At 27.9% G+C, this 20,184-nt stretch overlaps 1 protein-coding gene across 1 annotated transcript; it reads right to left on the minus strand.

Annotated features, from left to right (window-relative positions):
- Positions 1-2,692: 2,692 nt before the first annotated feature.
- Positions 2,693-18,550, minus strand: Bma-hpo-27 (uncharacterized protein; the record flags this gene model as incomplete). The annotated part of the gene is made up of 37 exons (XM_043081105.1): positions 2,693-2,778; positions 3,308-3,476; positions 3,749-3,886; positions 4,129-4,278; positions 4,546-4,659; positions 4,810-4,932; positions 5,007-5,106; positions 5,235-5,377; positions 5,631-5,809; positions 5,929-6,046; positions 6,377-6,590; positions 6,855-7,012; positions 7,166-7,318; positions 7,503-7,627; positions 7,727-7,862; positions 8,125-8,238; positions 8,684-8,800; positions 9,169-9,271; positions 9,526-9,605; positions 9,766-9,891; positions 10,274-10,368; positions 10,478-10,550; positions 10,773-11,015; positions 11,374-11,582; positions 11,732-11,923; positions 12,121-12,265; positions 12,644-12,760; positions 13,341-13,552; positions 14,146-14,259; positions 15,369-15,546; positions 15,777-15,920; positions 16,141-16,254; positions 16,456-16,664; positions 16,848-17,019; positions 17,467-17,604; positions 17,960-18,111; positions 18,532-18,550. The coding sequence occupies 37 exons, from the start codon at positions 18,548-18,550 to the stop codon at positions 2,693-2,695; spliced, it is 5,172 nt and encodes a 1,723-aa protein (XP_042937039.1).
- Positions 18,551-20,184: the final 1,634 nt, after the last annotated feature.

Raw genomic sequence — 20,184 nt, forward strand, 5'->3', positions numbered from 1 at the left:
ATAATTTCATTTGCTCCCAGTCTGATATATAAAAACTCTTACAATTTATAGGATTTTCACAAAAATCAACTTTTAAATTTAAAATAAAGCTTAAGCCTAAGCCTAAGCCTAAGTTTAACCCTAAGCCTAAGCCTAAGTTTACCCTAAGCCTAAGCCTAAGCTGTTTCATACCGTATATGACTAATTCCCGTGCAATGCATATAAAATAATCAATTAATTTGAAAATATATACGAATCGCTATTTTTTTAATAGTTTTTGCATTTAATTGAAATGAAATTTAGTAGTACTACAATTTATTTTCTAGTTTAATCTAAAAAAATTTCACAAATTGTATGATTCTCAGAAAAATTAATATTTAAATTTGAAATAAAAATTAATTTTGATCGTAAAAATGAATTGGAACCATAACAAATTAAAAATTTTATTAATTTCGCTACTGGAATATTGTTCAAAACTTAATTATTAAGGTTGACCATATTTAAATTGTCAAATGGTTACACCGTATATGACGAAATAATCGATTAATTTGAAATAATCATGCGAAATAATCGATTGCGAAATAATAATCGATTGCGAAACATGCGAAATAATCGATTAATTTAAAAATATTTATTTTTGTAACGACTGATATTTTTTTAGTAGTTTTAGCACTTAATTAAAATGAAATTTGAAAATACTAGGATTCATTTCCTAGTTTAATATAAAAAAAACTTTTACGAATTGTGAGATTTTAATAAAAATCAATACTTAAATTTGAGATAAAATTTATTTGTATTTGCAAAAATGAATTACCGTCATGATTGTGCAAATAAAATTGTCAATTAAGTTCAAAATATATTTATTTTTAAACTAATTAAGTTTCTTCCAACATTGTTTTCGTTTAATTAAAATAGAATCTAGCGTATTTAAAAATTGTTTCAGCATGAAATTAACAAAAACTCTTAGAAATTATCGAATTTTTCTATTGATCCATGTTTGTTTAAATCTGTAAATTTGTTTAGATCTGTAATTAAACTCAATTTCAATGCCAAAAAAGAATTGAAATCACTACTAACTGCAATTTTTTTAATTTTAACGATAAATGATTACTTCAAAGTGAATTTTATAAACTTTCTTTTTTGCATATATTGTTAAATATCCCCAACAGAATGTATGCAGATCAGGGGAAATGCAAACAAAATAGTCAATTAAGTTCAAAACATATTTATTTTTAAACTAATTCCATTTATTCTAGCATTGTTTTCATTCAATTAAAACAGAATTTAGCAGATTTAAGAACTCTTTCAGCATGAAATTAAAAAAAGTTTTTAGAAATTATCGAATTTTCCTATTGGTCCATACTTAAATCTGTAATTAAAATTAATTTCAATGTCAAAAAATTTTGATATCACTATTAATTGCCAATTTTTTTAATCATATTGCGCCAAAATTCTTTCCAGAAATTAGAAGATCATGTCGTTTTTTAAGCAAAATGCTCAAAAAATCTATAGCTCTTCCATAATTCAATGAAATTTTGATTTTGCTACTATTCAAGAACCTTAAAATTATTAAATTCATTATGCAAACTATTCGAAAATGACATAAACCAAGATAATTTCAAAGGCAAAATCAAAGAAATTCAAAGCATTTCAAAGACAAAATTAATAGTTAAATTCATTTTTTAGCTAGAAATATGCTTAATTTCAACAATTTTTCGTTTGATTTAGGTTAATAAAGTTTGTAATTTATGATTTATTCACCGTTTTATCATTTATAATTGATATTTAATGGTATTTGTAATTATAGAGACAGTTAACAAAAATGATTATATACTTTAATGCAAAGTGAAATTCGTTTCTTCTTAATTACACCTTTAGCTAATTCCTGATTTTTTCTTTTTCTTTTTTTTATAGAGTGCTTAAGTACAAATTATGAATTAGCACTGATGTCAAAAATAACAATTTTTGTTCAATTAATACTGGAAAAGGGCTATAAATATGGATATATTATTTTCATTAACATTTTGTAACTTTAACAAATTTTAAGCTAATTTCAAATAGTTTTATTCATCATTACACTATTGCTTTTTGTTAGCTTCCGTAACAGCTAACAATTCAAGAGTTGTTAATAAAAATCAGTTAAATGCTTTATCCAAGAATATTTACAGTGAAAATATACCAATTAAAAATTAACCACTAGCTTTTTTTTCCTTTTTTTTTTTAAAAAAAAAAATAATAGTGGCATTGAAAAAGCAAAGGCGTAGACGTAAAAATGAATTAGAGCTTTTGAAAGAATAGTAGTAAATGAGTTGTTCTAAAAAAATTACTGCAAGAAGTTCGCAATTTGTTAGATTTTTAACTTTCGAATATAACAGAGATAGTAAAAACCAAGTATATTGCGGAATCCATACAAAATTCCAAAACTGATAAAAATTACGAAAGGAATACATCATCAAACTGTTCGGTCATTTAGTTCAGTTCACAACAAATGAAAGCAGAACTGCACTCTTGGCAAAATAACTAAGTGAACGAAGAAATTCTTGGGAAATTGACAGTGTTTTAACTAAACCTTTTTAAATTCAATTTAAAAAAAAATTCAATTTAAACGAAGAAATCCAAATATATGACTTAACAAATGACAAATAACTCAAGCGGTGGGAATGTATAGAGTATATTATATATATAATTGATAGCTCTTGCTTTAACATTATGATTATGTATAACGATGTAAACAAGATATGGCTCGAGCAGTTGATAAGCGCACAGCAATATCATGATCTTTTAGTAGCAACATTAATCCTGAAAAATCAATTGTCTAATGCAAAAAGAATTTTGTCAGATTGAGAATTGATTAGAGACAAGTATGGAAGAAAATTAGAATAAAATTTCTTCATTACAAAAAATTTAAAGTTTGAATAATCATCGAATAATTTATTCTGCATTACTGTAATTATTCCATCTAGTGCATTAATACTGTTATAAAATTAATTTTTCTCGAAATACTAACAAGTTGTAAATTATTCAATATGTTGCAAAATTAAAGTTTGTTTCATCTATTTTTCAATTTAGCAAAGAAGAAATTCGAGTACTTGCTTAAGATCAACAAATATTAAAAGTTTTAAATAACTAATCTAATAATCCATCAACTGTAATAAGTAGTATGGAACAAAAGAAAAAATTACTACTTATCTAAACTTACCTACTGACTGAAAATGTAAAACAGCATTTTCACTGGTTCTATGAAATTTCACAAAATCTTATAAAAATCAAATTCATAAGCAGAAACAGTCCATCCTATTGCCTAAAATGTATAAAAATAAAAAATCACCTGCAAATATTAATTCTTTTGAAACAGTACTCCGTAATTCTGGTGTTAATTCACCCAACAAATAACCCGTCATATGTGCTGCATTGGAACGAATACGAGATGATGTGCTTTTGAAATAATTATTACAATTCAAAGCATAATAGTTGATACGATCAGGAAATGAAAAAGCCTAAAAATAATTGCTTAATAAGATTTGCTAACTATGAAATATTTAATGGCACAAAAGATTCTAATCTAATCAGCAAACAAATACTCCATATTCCTAATACAAATTTTTCATTCAATAAACTTAATATAATTATTATTTAACAAGCTATTACATTTCAATTATAATTAAATAATAATGAGGAAGTTGACTTCTAATATCTTTCTCATTTTTTTGTGTGAATGAGATATTTATTTAAAGAAAGGCATTATAAATGATAAGAAATAATAACTTACTAATAATACACTAAATTCTTTCAAAAATTGACCATAATTATAGCATTGCTCATCGATTTTCAAGTCGCGTTCAACCAACATTGTCAAACGACTGGAATTTAACAACGAACTCACCGATACAAGGCAACGTGCACACATCTAAAAAGAAAATTTTCTTGAGAAAGGAAAAAATTTTTTAATTTAAATATTTTCACGATGATGTCAGAATATTTGCACTTATTTGTTTGAAAATCATTCAAACAAATATGCTGACAATGTTAATAAATATTAACTGGCAAATACAAAAAAAATATTCAAGCTTATATTACTAACAATTTTGCACAGCTTCTAATAAATTTTACGGACTTAAAATTTTTCAGAACAAAAACTGAAATTGCTACCTGCTTAACTTGATCCTCTTCATCATTCAAATGCAAAACAATTGAAACAATATTTATAAGTAATTGTTCCCGATATGCATCACAACTACCCACACGTTGACCTAATTCACCAAATAAACTGAATGATACAGCTCGTAACGCACTGCTTTCCTAAAATTAATATAAGATTAATAAGATTAATATAAGATATAATATAAGATTAATATAGATAAATGATATAATTAATTTTAAACAAAAGTAAAAACTTGACAAAGACATTCAAAATTTAGTCTGCTGCATATTCATATGTTAACGATAATATGATCTATTATTATTATGCAAAACCGTATATCCTAAATAGATCTCACAAAAATTATTTGAAACTAAGCAATATTAATTCTTACAACTTTAGGAGATGTAGTAATGAAATTTGCATACTTTTTCAAAACATGGTCGTAATTTCAATAACACATTCGGCAGTATATTCTCCAGATGTGTATTCGGCACACGTGTTGAAAGTTTATTCAGTGCGTTAACTGCTTCCATTGCAATCTTAAATAACATGTTTTGATAAAAGTATAACAATATACTGGTAAACGTTTTACCATTCACAAATGATCATGCATAAAAATGATTTACCAAAAAGAAAAAAATCAATTCCTAATTTTAAAAAAAAAATCTTGTAATAAAACAACAACCAACTTCATCACGACGATCACCACTATCATCTAACCCGGCCATTGCAGCTTGTATCGCATCTGATGAATATTTGTTTAAAATTGAATCACTGCAGCAAGCCAAATCACCAAGTCCACGCACAGCTAACTTCAAATTAATATAAAATAAGCATGCATACATTAATACTATCCATTATTCTTACGAAATGTTCCATAACTTACTTTTCGAATCTTTAAATTACGATCTTCCAATGCTTTCATCAAATTTATAATTAGTGCCTCAAGAAGCTTATTATCATCTTCGCCTTCTTCATCTGGACATCTAAAAATAAAAGCAAATCACACCTTAATGAGATATTAATAATTAAAAAGCAATATAAGCTTAACAAAAAGCAAAACAACTAGTTACTGAGAGAAAACAATCCACTAATGCGCAATATTAATACGCACCGTTTAGTTAAAGCAGACAAAACAGCAGCAGCAGCAATACGATATGCATCATTTGCAGATTGCATACGAGGTATCATCAATGTTACAAGTGGTCGTATCCATTCAGGACGATGGTCACTTAATGAACGAGCTAGAACTGCTATCTGTAAAAACAGATAAGTTGAAAAAAAAAAAGATGCTATCACATGGCATTATATAAGAAACAATACTAATAAAACATAAATGGATTATTATACAAAAAAAAAAAAAAAGCACACTTTGTTAGAGCAGTAAGATTATTATATTTGAAAGAATAACAATAACATAAAAAAAAAGAGGAAATAACATATAAGAAAAAATAAGTGCTAATTTATGATATATATTACAGGAATTATGGAATCAAACTTAAAAACTAACCCCATTTGTAAAGTGCAACGTATCGACACAATCACTCCATGCACGTTCTGAATTCATCTTTTCAACAATAGCATCATCAAGTGTTCGAAGGAATAAACTACGCAAAGCCTGAGATGCTAAAGCAGCTGGTGTAGATGATAAACGACGTAATTCCGGAGTGATAATCAATGATTTTACACCTAAATATATTTTTATAGTAAAATTGTCCAATCAAAAGAAAAGAGTAAGAATAGTATGAAAGAAATAATAAACTTATACAGGAACAGTTGAAGATAATATATTAATTCGGAAATTATACCATCTTTTTCTTTCATCAATACTGGATATTGAGTATCAACAACAGCTGCAAGAAACTGCAAAAGTGCTGCTAAAATATTTGGAATTCGCTTGCATAACTCTATTTCTGGCTCACCAGCCTAAAATATATGAATGAGAATTGATCAAATCGTATAGCTTTTCCATGTTTCTAGAAAAAAAGAACCAATAAAAATCAAATAACTGAGAAATTTAATTATGGACTAATATGAGACAATTGAATGCAAAATCTCGTAAGATTTGTGCATTGAATTGTCTCATTAAAAAACTAATAAGAAAAAAAAAACTTTCCATTGCTGACGGAAAAAATACTGTCATATAATCAGATGCAGAATAAAATTAATCAACACGACAATATAGTCTTATTTCATGAGACAACAATTTGAAACATGATGAAACTTTTGAAAAGAGAAATGAAACGATAATATTACCCTAATAATTTCTGTAATAGCTGCTGCTAATGTACAAACTTCAGGTTTTACAATCTTCACTGATGATCCGGCACCGGTATCCAGAATTTCGAATGGTACTTCTGGTGTTTCCGATGAACCACATCCAGTCGTTATCAACTCCAATAAATAATCAGCAATCAATGGGAAGAGAGAATGATCATGCGACATTGTATGCCATGCATCAATCATCGATCTAAATGATCAAAATAAATGAGTAAAAAGTTTTTGCTGTAAAAAGTTTCGATATATCGTGAAGAAAAAATTAATTCTTAATTTTCTTGTACCTACAATCATTTAGTTCCAATGAATAATTACAAGTTACACAATATAAGCAAAAGTATCTTAAGTTTTTTTTTTTTTTTTTAAATCTAAAGCTAGAAGGACTTAACTAACCCGTCTAAATCTAACTACCTTTTTCATATAATATACGTTCGGGATCAAAGTTTTGAATACTAACACAGAGTAGGGTAATGGCCTAGCCAGCATAACATCAATACAAGCATAAAGTTGATGATGCGCAAATGCTATTAAAGCAGCTAATAAGTCGGTGTATGTTTGAACGCATGCATGTATATCGGGCAATTTATTTAATAATGTTGTGACCAGCGTATCAGCCTACAAAAGTAAATTCATCCTTTTACTTCACTTTCAACAATTAGAATTTCGATTTAGTTTCAGAAATTAGTAAAAATTAACCTTAACATCTTCAAAAGTATATAGAAAATATATTGGATAAAAAATATATAAATAAGTAAAAAAAGAAGTTACCTCAGCTGACAAAGTATCACCTCGATGTGTAAGCATACTGGTAAGTAATTGAGCAGCTGCTGAACTGACCTGACTTTGGCGATCACTTAGCATGCTAAACAAACCCGACACGTATGTCTGTATTTGGGATTGTGGTAGACGACTGTCAGTAATCTGCAAAGATTATTTTAAAATAATTACCAAATAAACAAAAGTCATAAATTATGTAGAATTAAGCCAGGATTGTTGTGTCAAACTATAATGTAAAACATTTTCAAATTAAATCAGGTGAATTGGAGATTATTTTATATCAATATAAAATGAAAAAAGAATTCAAAAAAATCTACAAATTACTTACATCAGCCATAACTTTAACAGCTTTCCGTGAAAGCATTCCTTCAAGTTTGCCCTCATCACCAAGATATTCATTGATGAATGCAGTTGGATCAAATAAAGTACCATCGACGCTATCTCGGGCAAGACCTAACACATTAACTATAATATTGGAAGATTCTCTATAATTGATAGATAAATTACGTCGTTTTCTAAATTAAAACATGCCAAAATAACTTTTGAAAAAACCTTTATAAACATGAGCTAATCGAAATGTCCAATAAACAGTGCGCAATGCAGCATGACGAACAGCACATAATGAATCAGCAATTCGTGGAACTAATCGAGCTAACAATGATGACATCGGACCAAACTCACTTGCACGCTAAACAATTAAATTACAGGAAATTGAAAAACGATTAAACAGAATAGGATTAGCACAAGATTTGTGTATCACAGAGCAGTGAATGAAGTAACGCAACATGCAAACTATATCCATCTTTATTACACAGTTATTAATAATGATACTAAGAGAAATAAAAACCAAATTTTTGTCATTTCCATATATCATAAATGTTTCCATTAAGTGTCTTCAATAGCAAAATAATTGAGCTACTATCTGCAATTGCATTTTATAAAATACTTACACCCAGTGCAAAATCTGTAGCATGTTCGAAATAAACCGTAAGTACACGTAATGTAGCATCCACTGCCCGCAAGCGTTCATGACCAGCGGTAGAAGCATAATATGGTTGGAAAAGCTGTAAAAATACAAAATTACTCAAGTTCTTAAATATTTTTATTTGAAATGATGAAAATACTAAGTGATGAAAATGGAATTTCGTATTTAATAGAGATCAAAAAATGCTACAATTTTTTAATTCCCCCAAAAGTTTTCGTTTATTTTAATTAGGAATAAGAATTTTAAAGTACATATTTATCATTCATTTATCTTTCATCTCATATTTCGTTTGTTGTCACTCCGAAACAAAGTTGCAGCATATTTTCCTCACTATAAGAAGTGATTTTCTGTTAAGAATCATAAAATTATTCAATTAGATTAGAAAATTCTTTTCTCACTCAACTAGTCAACAATCTAGTTTATAACTACCTAAAACAATAATTTGTTATTCTCATTAAGTCGAATTCCTATTATAATGCTCATACGTAAATCATTTGAATAAAAAAAAGCACCATCAAACATACTTTTAACAAATGTGTAACGGTTCCAACGACAGCTTTTTTCTTAATTATTTGCTCAACTGCAGCATGGTATTGATTTACTGTAGCCTCCATCATTGTTGAACTTTCATCATCGTCAATCTATAAGCTAGCTTGTTATGTGCAAGCAATTTTTTATGCCGCAACTTAATGCAGAATTAGATCCAATTAAAAACTTGAAGACAACAGACAAAAATTTTGCAAACAAAAATTTACACCCAAGCATTTGACATGAAATAGATTAACAATATTTTGAAATTTTTCTGAAAATAAAATTACTAGAGGAACTAATGAAATTTCTACTAGTAATATCAAGTTTTTCTCAATTTTAATTTAATCCAGTAATTAAGACAGCTTTATTTCTATAATTTGTAAGATACACTTGCATCGCTTAAAAAAAAAAAAAGTTGTATTTTTAACAAAATATAGGCTTAAGTTTTTAATAAATCCTTAATGTCAAAAAAGCTAACAGTTTTTAAGCCACTTCGTTCACGGCACAAAGGTAACGTATGATTTGTTAATACATAACCAATCTGCCAGATGTCATCATCAGATATAGCTGGTTCCAACGAGCTAGAAAAAATATTATTCTTCATATCCCATTTCAGAAAGACCTTACGCAATGTTCAGCATTTTTTTATGTTATTCTAATTTTCATTACTGGACATTATACTATTTTTGTTATCAGAATTTAATGAAATACAGCAATGATAAGAGCAAAATCATCTCCTGTGAGTAATAACTGCCGCAAATATAAAAAATATACGCTAAAATCATTAATCAGAAAAATTATTAGAAATTATTAAGAAAAAGAGATTGCAACTAACACCAAAGCAGCAACTGCTTTACCCGCAAGTAACCTTATTGAATTCGATAAAGTTTCTGGTGATTCAGACTCAATGTAGTCCTGAAATTAAACAATTATTATAAGAAATTATTATTTAACAAAAAAGAAATTTTTGATAAGAACACTTATTGAAATAATTCTAACCGAACAACTATTAAATAGAAACAGTAATGATAAAAAATTTCAAAGACAAAAAAAGTCGTAAAAGTAAGCCACTAACTTTAATATGATTCAATAGCTCTGTACGACATTCCAAATGATATTCGGTTATGAGATGAGTCGAACTCACCGAAACCGCAATCAAATATATCGTTTCCAATAACGCTTCTCGAACAACTACTTCTTGCTAAAAAGTTATCACCTGCGCATTATTCTACTTTACTAATTCAAATTTTAATCCTTCATTCCTCATTATTTCCCTTTTTTTTTAAAAAATCATACTTTATCTTGATTATCTCTGGTCAATAAATTTAACATTAATATAAGGTGATAAAATTGAGGGGTTAACTACTCTTATCACAGTTCAGCAAATTACTTCGAAAGAGAACTCAATGTTCGTCAAAATGACAAAAGATTTTTTGTACACATTAATTATTAGATCATCAATAGTAACATCCTTATAAAATACTGCTAATCTGGACCTAAGACAGTTCCTGAAGAAAATAATTATAAAAAAAAAATCCCTGCCTAATCAAAGTTATATTAGATAAACAAAGTAAAATTCTAACCTTTGGATTTTCCAAATATCGTCGTAAAAATACAAGTACAGTTTGCTCCAGTCTTTGTGTGACTACATCTGTTGGACAATAATAAACTACGTAACCTAAAAAATTTCAAATATTTTCACACAAAAAGCACACCGTAACATAATAATTATATCTCGTTTTTTTTTTTTTAACTTTTTCAGAAAAAAAAAGAAAAAAAAGTCACACCGTAGCTAAGCATAATGGTAGCACGTAAATTAACCATTTCTTGATCACTGTATTGTTTGTACGGCATAGCATCCTGAATTTAAGCAAAATTCAGTACTCCAAATAACAAAAGAGAAAAAGATCAAAAAAAAAAAAAATAAATAACATTCTAACGTAAAACGTAAAAGATATGCATAACCAATATGAAAAAAACTGCAGCTTTCAAAAGATATTCAAACAAAAAAAAAAAAAGTGTGGATTTCAACCATTTTTCCAATCAGCACATTATTTATAAAGTATCTGGAAAACCGGTTACCTTAATAAATCCAAATAATCCGGAACTTTTTTTTAAATTCTCCCATTTGGCAATATTTTCCAATTCTGTAAGCACCAAATCGGTATGTGTAGTTGCACAGTAACCAATCGCTTGAGCGCAACCTGTGCGTTCAGCTTGCTGTCCATGCACTGTTGAACGGAATAGCAAAATAAGATGATCAACAACAAAACTGGTATTTGTTGACAATGCCAAAGCACCACCGAGACAACGCATTAGAAATGCCTAACAACTGATAATGAATTCAAAAATTAATCAAAAAAAATTCAAAAAAAAAAAGTTAAGAGATTCATCATTTACTGATTTATTATATAATTACTCATCATTCAAACTATATGTTCAGAAAAATACCCGTAGTACAATGATAGCTACTTTGACCACAAATTATTAAGTCTAAATTAAATTAAATTAATCCAATACAACTTACTCGAATAATCAACAAAGGGTAGTTACCCCTTGATAAAGTAATATTTATGAAAGAAGAGAAGACATATAAATGTAAAGGATGAGAAACCTAATATCTTTTAAAGGGTTTTCTAAGCCATATGATTCTAATTAATCGCACAAATATAGAAATAATAACTTTTTCTTCAGGTGCATCACTATATAAATTGAATTGTTTTCCCATAGCAGCTGCAAATGCACATCGCCATTCACCATCGTTCACATTTCTCACACACAGATCTAATAAATCAAGTATATGTGCATGCCATCGTGCAATACGTGCAAGACGAAGCTCGCAAACTGCGCTATTACCACCTTCCATTGTACTATTCAGCGGTGGTGATAAACCTAAAATTAACAAAACAAAATTAGAAAATGAACAGATGGAACAAATATGAATTTAATCATAAATTTTTTAGTTTTGGAAAATATTTCTCAAATCCCTTTTGGATTGATTCTTATTACAAAATGAAATTGAAATACACAAAATATCTCACTTTTTAATGTAACAAGCAGTTCACCGCAACGCTTTGGTAAAACATTACGCAATGAATTATGAAACCATGGTGTCAGAACACTTAATAATCGTAAAGCTTCTGTTGCTCGTTTTGAAAGTAACAAATTAAGTGGTGCATTATTCGTACACGTTATAAGTCGTGAAAATACTTGAAGATTCCCGGCAACATGCGCTGGAAGAATTGTTAGCTACTACAGCAATAATGATTAAAATAATATATACGCAAATAACTGAAATTTTTCCTCATAAATTTCTTATTTCTTATCATATCGATTCGGATTTCTCAGTTGCAAAGTATTCCTTCTGTTCTCTTTAATTTTAACACTTGCTTCTTTTTATCGGAAATGAAATATATTATTTATTACTTACGGCTATCAAAACCTTTCTCGAAATCCAATTTTTCCTCTGCTTTCATTGTCCGTTCAGCAAGAATCCTAATACACTTAAAGATATCCGTCAATGCTATATTATATTCTTGAGCACAAATGAATTCGAATAGATATGGCCAAAGCAACTACAATAAAACATCAGTTTTTTTGATATTAAAAATTGAATTGTGGAAAAAAATTACATGAAAAAGATAAGATGATTTTTCTAAAATAACTCATCGCATGCAATCACCGTAAATACTACAAGAATGTCGTTGCAAATACAGAAAAAATCTTATCGATTCATTAAAAATATGAGCAAGTATATAAATTGAAAAATTGCCTTACTTATTATTATTTCAGGTATAAAAATATTCATTGTCCTCATAGAATGCACACCGCAAAGTATTTGAAATATTATTTAATTGCACTTTAAAATCTATTATCGTTCAGTATTTCCTGATGATACTCTAATCTAATCTAATCTAATCCAGTTCAACTAAAATTTAGTCTAATCAACTAACACTATGCGCAGTTGAAGATGTTTTTGCTATTGTTTGCAAAGCTTGTCCACACTGTGCACGCAAATGTGCTGCACTATCTGCTGCATCTATTTCTGACGAGAAGAATGCTTTCTTTGCCTGAAAATTTTTAATTATTAATATTAATCCGAAAATTATTGTTTATTAATATTAATTACTATTATTTTTATCAAATATCATTTAAGATATTATTTCTATAAATCACTGATACATCTTTTATGATATAATGTGGGAATATCCTAACATATTTAGCATCATTTTTTCCTTTTTTTCACAGATAAAACGATTCTTAAGCCTTCATCCTTTTCACTTTCGTATGTTTTGATTCTTATTCTAATGAAGTAATACTGCCTGAATAAAATTTAAAACACAAGCACCTGCAGACTGTCAAATTAGTCTATCCACATGTAACTTAAAAACTAAGTTCTGTTAGTTCTGAGAGGAAAATATGGGATTTCTTCATCTGGACGATACTTATAGCTTCATTGCAATATTTAAAAAATATAAAGACACCAATTTTTTTTTTATCCTCACATATTTCCCAATTTTCAGATAATCGTCCAAAAAATCAATCATTTTTTGTGACAGTGATAAAAAAATTTGAAGCTAGAATTATATAAGTTTAAAAAAAAAAAAAAAAAAAAAAAAAAAAAAAACAAAAAGAAAATGAAAACTTTACCGTTTCACCCTCTTGAACGATAAGATTTTTCACCAAGAATATAATTACATTATTACCACCTTCCACATCTATATATTCATGATCAGCTAATGCCACACATAATTGGCACATTGCTTTTTTGACTCGAATAGTTAACAGTCCTTCACTACCAGCAAGTAACATTGGTTTTAAACCAAGAATTACCAATGAACGTTTGTCTTCCACATATGGTCCTTAATCTCATTTCAGTTTTATTTAACAAAATGTAAAAATATTGTGCTGAAATTTCATAAATATAATCTATCAAATAAAAATCAATGTTGTGAAACTAATTCTAAAATGAATTTTACTGACTAACTGCTTTAGTTTTGTGTAAAATATCTCTTTCTATAGCCAATTAAATAGGTAAATTGTGTCAGTATCAGAAGATGCAATAAATATATCTACGAACCATTCTTTTAGTTTTAGTAGAACAAGTACATATTACATGGTTAAAAAATTATTTCATATCTCTAAAGTAATAATTTCCGTACGTAAATGTCCTATCTATAAAAGTAAATAAAAGTAAAAATAATCATTACACAACTATAAAACGCAGAAAGGATACTGCTCACAAACAATTCATTTCTTCATCCTTTCACTATACTTAAGAGATCTATTCAGTAATAATTAAGCCATTTGTGGTTTACTTTCTCTTAAGTAATTCTCTCTTGTCATTCACTAGAAAAAACATGAAGCGTTGAAATATCTCAAATTATTTTAATTTATGAAATGACCATCGAAAATATCAATAGGTTAAAGTCATTTAAATAATAATTAAAATTACCAGCTGAATTGAGAAGATGCCTTAGAACATTGATAGCACCCAATTTTGAACTATCTTGTACATTTTGCATTTTATGCAATAAATAATACACTATTTTATCGGCAAAACGTGTTGCTGAAATATATAAAACAAATATATGGAAATTGAAAATATCTATAATTAAGCCAAGCAAAAGATATGCATGCAATCTAAATTTAAAAAAAAAAAAAGATGAAAATTGCTAAGTATTTTTGATAGAAATCTTTATCTTCCTAATATATAATTAAATTTTCTTATTTTACATATGCAAATGAAGAATTTATAAGGTTAAATTCTGGAGAAAAAAAACGAAGCGCTAAATAAATATTCCTTAACATTAGGAATAAAAATCAAAGAAATGAAAAGGAAATAAGATGCAAAAAAGGAATGAATGTAAAGAGATGAAACTCTTCAAAGGGGGTGACTACTTACAGAATAATAATGGAATAATCTGGAATAGGAAGCGCCCATTCACAAGCGATTCTAGAAATGAACTATCAGAGTAAGGTTACCATATATGCTGACATGTAACATACTAAATAAATAAGAAAAACAAAAATAACAACGAAGGAATTTCACTAAACATATTTAAATGATGAATGCAGGCATATCAAATGAATATGAATTGCATTTTTGTGATAAATCATTCGGGATATGATTGTTTACCTTCAAGCTGATTTGTTTCAATTGCTTCAGTGATAACTTTTAGTCAAAATTACTTGAACGCTTAATTAATAAAGCTGTTGGAAAATTTAAAATGCACATTATAGCGTTATTTATGAAAGAAAAGTCTATTTGATGTTAAATTAAAATTCAAAGCAAAAAGTTAGAAAGCAGGCGAACAACTAAAAAAAAGTGTAATGAAACTCTGATATAGTTTAGAAAGTCCATTAGAAGTTCGCCTTCAGATACTATGGGTATGATAAACAATTTCATCGTTACAGATTGTGTGACATTCAGTAAATGTGAACAGATGGATAAGACGCTAGTTATCACAAATTTAAAAAAACTGCTCAAAAAAAAAAAAAGATAAGTACTTTAATGTTGAAAAATTATAATGAGTACTCAATGAAAGGTTATTAAAATTAGAGAAAGCAGAAAATTAGTTGGAATTAAAAAATTAGTTGTAAATAAATTAAAATCAAACCATAACAAAATATGATGGCAATAATATTAAAATAAAATTAGACATAACAATTTCTAACCAGCAACATGAAAGCAACGAAATGCTTCGCTTTGATTACGCATTGAAATGTTTGAAGCGACAGTTTGCTCAGCAACAGAATATACCAACGGGAATAACGCATTCAAAATATCTTCCAAATATGCATCTAACGGACAATTTTCATCAGCGCATGCCGATTCCAGAAAACGACACAAACCCTGTAGCAAGGTAGGAAGAGATATGTCATAAATGAGGCAAAGCAGGAGGAGACAGTAAGTGATATATGAGAATTTTAGCAAAACAAATGGAATTTGACAAATTTGAAAGATATGAGTTACTACATAATCAAGCAAGCGTGTAAGTAAGGAAAAAACAGGTAATTCATTATATTACTCAATCAGGTTATAACATTTAATTTACGAAAAAAAAATGTAAATAAATAAAATACCTGTGTTACAAGATGCTGATCAGTATTAATCTTTCGATGTAGGTTCAGTAATATTGGTATTAGCCTTCTCATTTCATCTACTAAACGTTTTGGCGAAATCATAAGGCATAATTCTCCTATGCAATTAGCAGCTTCCGCTCGAACCTAAGTTTGAAAGTTTACAGAGTGTAATAAATATTTCTTCGTTAGAAATTGTAAAAATTTTGAAGGACAATACCATTCACAAACATTAATTTAATTATTTAATAATCGAACACACCTAGCTATCGAATTATTAAGCATGAAGTACATAAATTATATCCAAAAATTATGCAGACTTTTTTATTTCCAGTGAAAAAAAATTTATTCCTCGAAAATAAAGCACCTTAACGTCTTTAGCACTTAACCAACTAAATACTGGTTCATAAGCCAGTTCCATTTGATCAACATAATTTTTCTGTACAATTTTTGGCTCACCACAAGTTTGACTTCTAGTTGTCTGAAAAATAAGAAAATCAATTGATAAGCAAAGCATAATAAATTATTTAACACGTGGGAACATAATATTCCCACTTGATGCAATACTAACATTTATCTTATTGATTTAAAATATCAAAATGGTAATTAAATGGGTCTGAAAATTGAAGATACGGCAGATGCCTTTCCAAGTTTATATTTCGAAATGGCTGTAGGACTTTACCCGCTCATTTTTAACATAATCACCATTGCAACCGTTAACGTCACATTCAGTTTTTGTAACAGTTGAAGCAGAAATATATTCACGAACTGATTCACAAAATGATCGCAAAGCATGTGCCCAAGCGTATCGGTAGATATCCGTTTTTATGTGAGGTAAAACCGAAATCACACGTGATAGAATATCCGTCAGAAATGGCACAAATCCGATTGCTGTAAAAGTTTTTCAAATCCACTACTAACATATGATTTAACTGATTAAAGTATTCACTTAAATTTTCTGAAAAGAATGAATGAAAATTAGAAACAAAAGTTTAGATAGACTAATATGAATAATAGCTAAATAAAAATAGAAAAAAAAAAAAGAATTTTTCATATTTCATGATGCACAAATACCATTATGTTCAGCAACATTTGCTAATGTCAAAATGATGTATCGATGAGGCGAAGAAGTTTGGCCTGGTGGGAATTTCTGAAGTAATGCCTCCATTACGTGCCCAACGAATTGACTTCGCTTTGCCAGAGTAACCAAAACATTGCAAGCAGCTTGTGGCCAATCGTCACTTTCCTGTATAATTGAAATTTGAACAGATTAGCTTATAAAAAACTACGGAATAAAAGATACCGGAAAAGGTATTTGATAAGTGATAGTATAAAAGATAATTTAACTTGATGAGTTAAAAATAAACCTTACAACACTTTTCAAGATATTACAATGCAGTATCAAGGAGATCTACATACAATTTCAGTATGTAGTAAAGTAAGCACAAAACTCTCAGAAGCAAGCTAACATTACGAAAACCATGAAACTAAAGCATACAAACAACATGTCTATAAGAAATATTATAAGAAATGAATAGCATTACTCTATTATGTAATAAAAGCTCCATACATTATGTAAGATAATTAAAATAATGTTAAACAAAAATTAAGTTATAATTCCACTAATTATGAGAATAAATATTCCAAATAATTAACAATAAGTTGTTAGAAAACAATTTCGAAGTATACCTACCTTAGAAAGCGTCATTTCTTGTGTGGCAAGATTTATTATCAGTAACGCTTGCTGCTCATCTAAATCTTGTGGTGCTTGATTGTGCTCAAGAACTCGATTTACTGTTGATAATACAAAAGCTCGATTCTGTCCCGTGAGCTGGAAATTACAAAATAGAAAATAAATTCAAGTTTTGGATTTAAGAATGAATTAAAAATCAAAAATTCGAGGGTAGATCAAAATCAGGATAAACAAATATTAATTAAAAGCAAATAAGCAGGCAGTGTTTTTTACATTGATTTAAAAACGTTTACTAACGAATGTAACGACTTAACAGAACTTATAAGCATCATAAATTTATCGAAATATTGAAAGATTTTCAAAAGAAACTAATGGCATGGAAAACTAAGCGAATGTGATAACGTACACAAGTGCACAAGCAATTGTTAAAAAAAAAAAAAAAATCGAGAAAGTGAATGAAGTCAAACAAAAATTAAAATAATATTCTGCATACCTTACTATGTTGCATCAAGAAAGTATATGCAGCGGAAAGAAAAATCGTAGATTGTTCAATTCCAATTTTGCTCAGCGAGTCTGCAACATTTTCCCGAGGTTCTTCTCCACTATTCAGTGTCACCGCACAATCAAACATCGCTATTATTAAATCTATAAAATATATACAATTAGATTTTCGACTGCTATGCCAAATAAATCGTCAAGTAAATAATAATAAAGAATAAGTACCAAAAAATTAGTCAGTTATAAGATATAAGTAACAAACAGTGGTAAAAAAGTGATGAACAAATAATAATGCATACATAATTAAATAAATGAGTGATGAATAAATAACTAATTTAGAAAGAAATAACAGTAGCAAATAAATAATGCAGGTTAATTAAATGAAATAGAAAATAGTGATAAATGATTATAATTGGCTAGTGGGGATGGAATGAGCAAATAAACCATAAGTAAATGAATCATGAAAATTGCAACAAATTTGATCATTTACTTATGGCAAAAATGATAAAATACATAAAATGAACTTAACAAATTTCATTATTATAATAAAATATTCAAAAAAATTACCTTCCAAACTTTGAACCATTCTAAATCCTTTGCCAAGTATTTCTTTCTGTACAAAAATATCTGAAATAGCAAGGAAAAATGCTTTCCACTTATTTAAAATTTAATACACAACTGCTAACATACTCTTCAAGCATATGAAAGAGTTAGAATTCATTTTCGAAAATTTGCTATTTTTTTTTCTTCGAGCTAATTATATTAAGCTAATTTCTTCAAGAAGGTCTTTTTTTAATTTTTTCAATTCTATTATTTCAATAGATATATGATATTAATACGAAGTTGGTAACATCAGGAAAAAAGAATCTCGAATACTGGATTAAGTGAAAATTATTTTCGCTGTGATTTTTGGTGAATTATAAATGAAAGTTTCAAAAAAAAAATCCATTAAAGATTTGATAAATACAGCAGAATAAATCTATCATTTAGCAAAAAGAAATCAATCAATGGAAAAGACTTTCTTATATTCTAATTGTACTAATATTCATAATACATTTAATTTGATCAACATAAAAGTTCTCTTTGTTGTATAATCTAATTGTTATTTAAATTATAAATCTCTTTAATTCATACTAAAGCAATAAATTATTACTCTTTTGTAAAGATTAAATTTCAAAAATTTAATTCAAATTTCTTTCTTTCTTCAAAAAAAAAGGAAAATTCATTTACCTTCAAATCATATTACTAATACAAATCATTTTAATTCCTCTATATCTTTGTCAATCTCTCAATCTCTGGCACAACAATAAACTATAGTTATCTCATCACTCCCTCAACCCCTCTCATAGTTGTGTCTCTAGCAGATATAATCTTTTTTTCTTTTCCATTACATCTCTCAACTATTCTTTCGCCATTTTTTCTCAATCTCTAATATATTTACTGCACATCTAACCATCCTCATTAATCCCCCTCTCTCTCTCCAATTTTCACACAATCTCATGTTATCTTACACGTCTAACCGTCACTCTCTTCAACTCCTAACGATCTCTAACAGCGCCACACGGAAGAGAAAAAGAGGGAGGAGAAAAACAAAAAAAGCTTATCACTGAGTAATTTTTATCTATCAAATCCATATCAAAAGAAGCAATCAGAGGAGCATACCATAAACGAGCGAGCAAATCATGAAAATGTTAATCTCAGCATAAAAATTTTTAAATAAAACAAATCATTCAACATTTTATTTTTCTTTTTATTATATGTTTCACATAGTGTTATATATGTGAGTAATTTATTATCATTAGGAATCATAAATAATTACATACCATAGAGAAAAAAAAAGAATAAATACACGGTATGCTATATAAATATAAAATTTTAAGAAATCTAATGTACACATTGTTGTATTGTTTACAAAATTATTCATAAATGATTTTAATAAATTCATTGATATTATATGAGAAAGTTAAAAAAATTTTTTAATGTATTAAATTTGATTTAGAAAAAGATTACATGCATTATCTAGAAATTATCTTGTAGAATTCATTTTCCATTTATAAATCTTTTTGTTCAAAATATACAATAAATTTAATAATGATAAAGCTACTGATAAAATTTTTTGTTTTTTTTTTTTTTTTCAAAGAAAGAAAGAATTTATAATTCTGATTGTATCAGACGTACATACTGATAACATTAATCAGACATCATGATAACATAAATTAA

Source organism: Brugia malayi (assembly GCF_000002995.4).
Source record: "Brugia malayi strain FR3 genome assembly, contig: Bm_v4_Chr3_scaffold_001, whole genome shotgun sequence".
Taxonomy (NCBI): domain Eukaryota; kingdom Metazoa; phylum Nematoda; class Chromadorea; order Rhabditida; family Onchocercidae; genus Brugia; species Brugia malayi.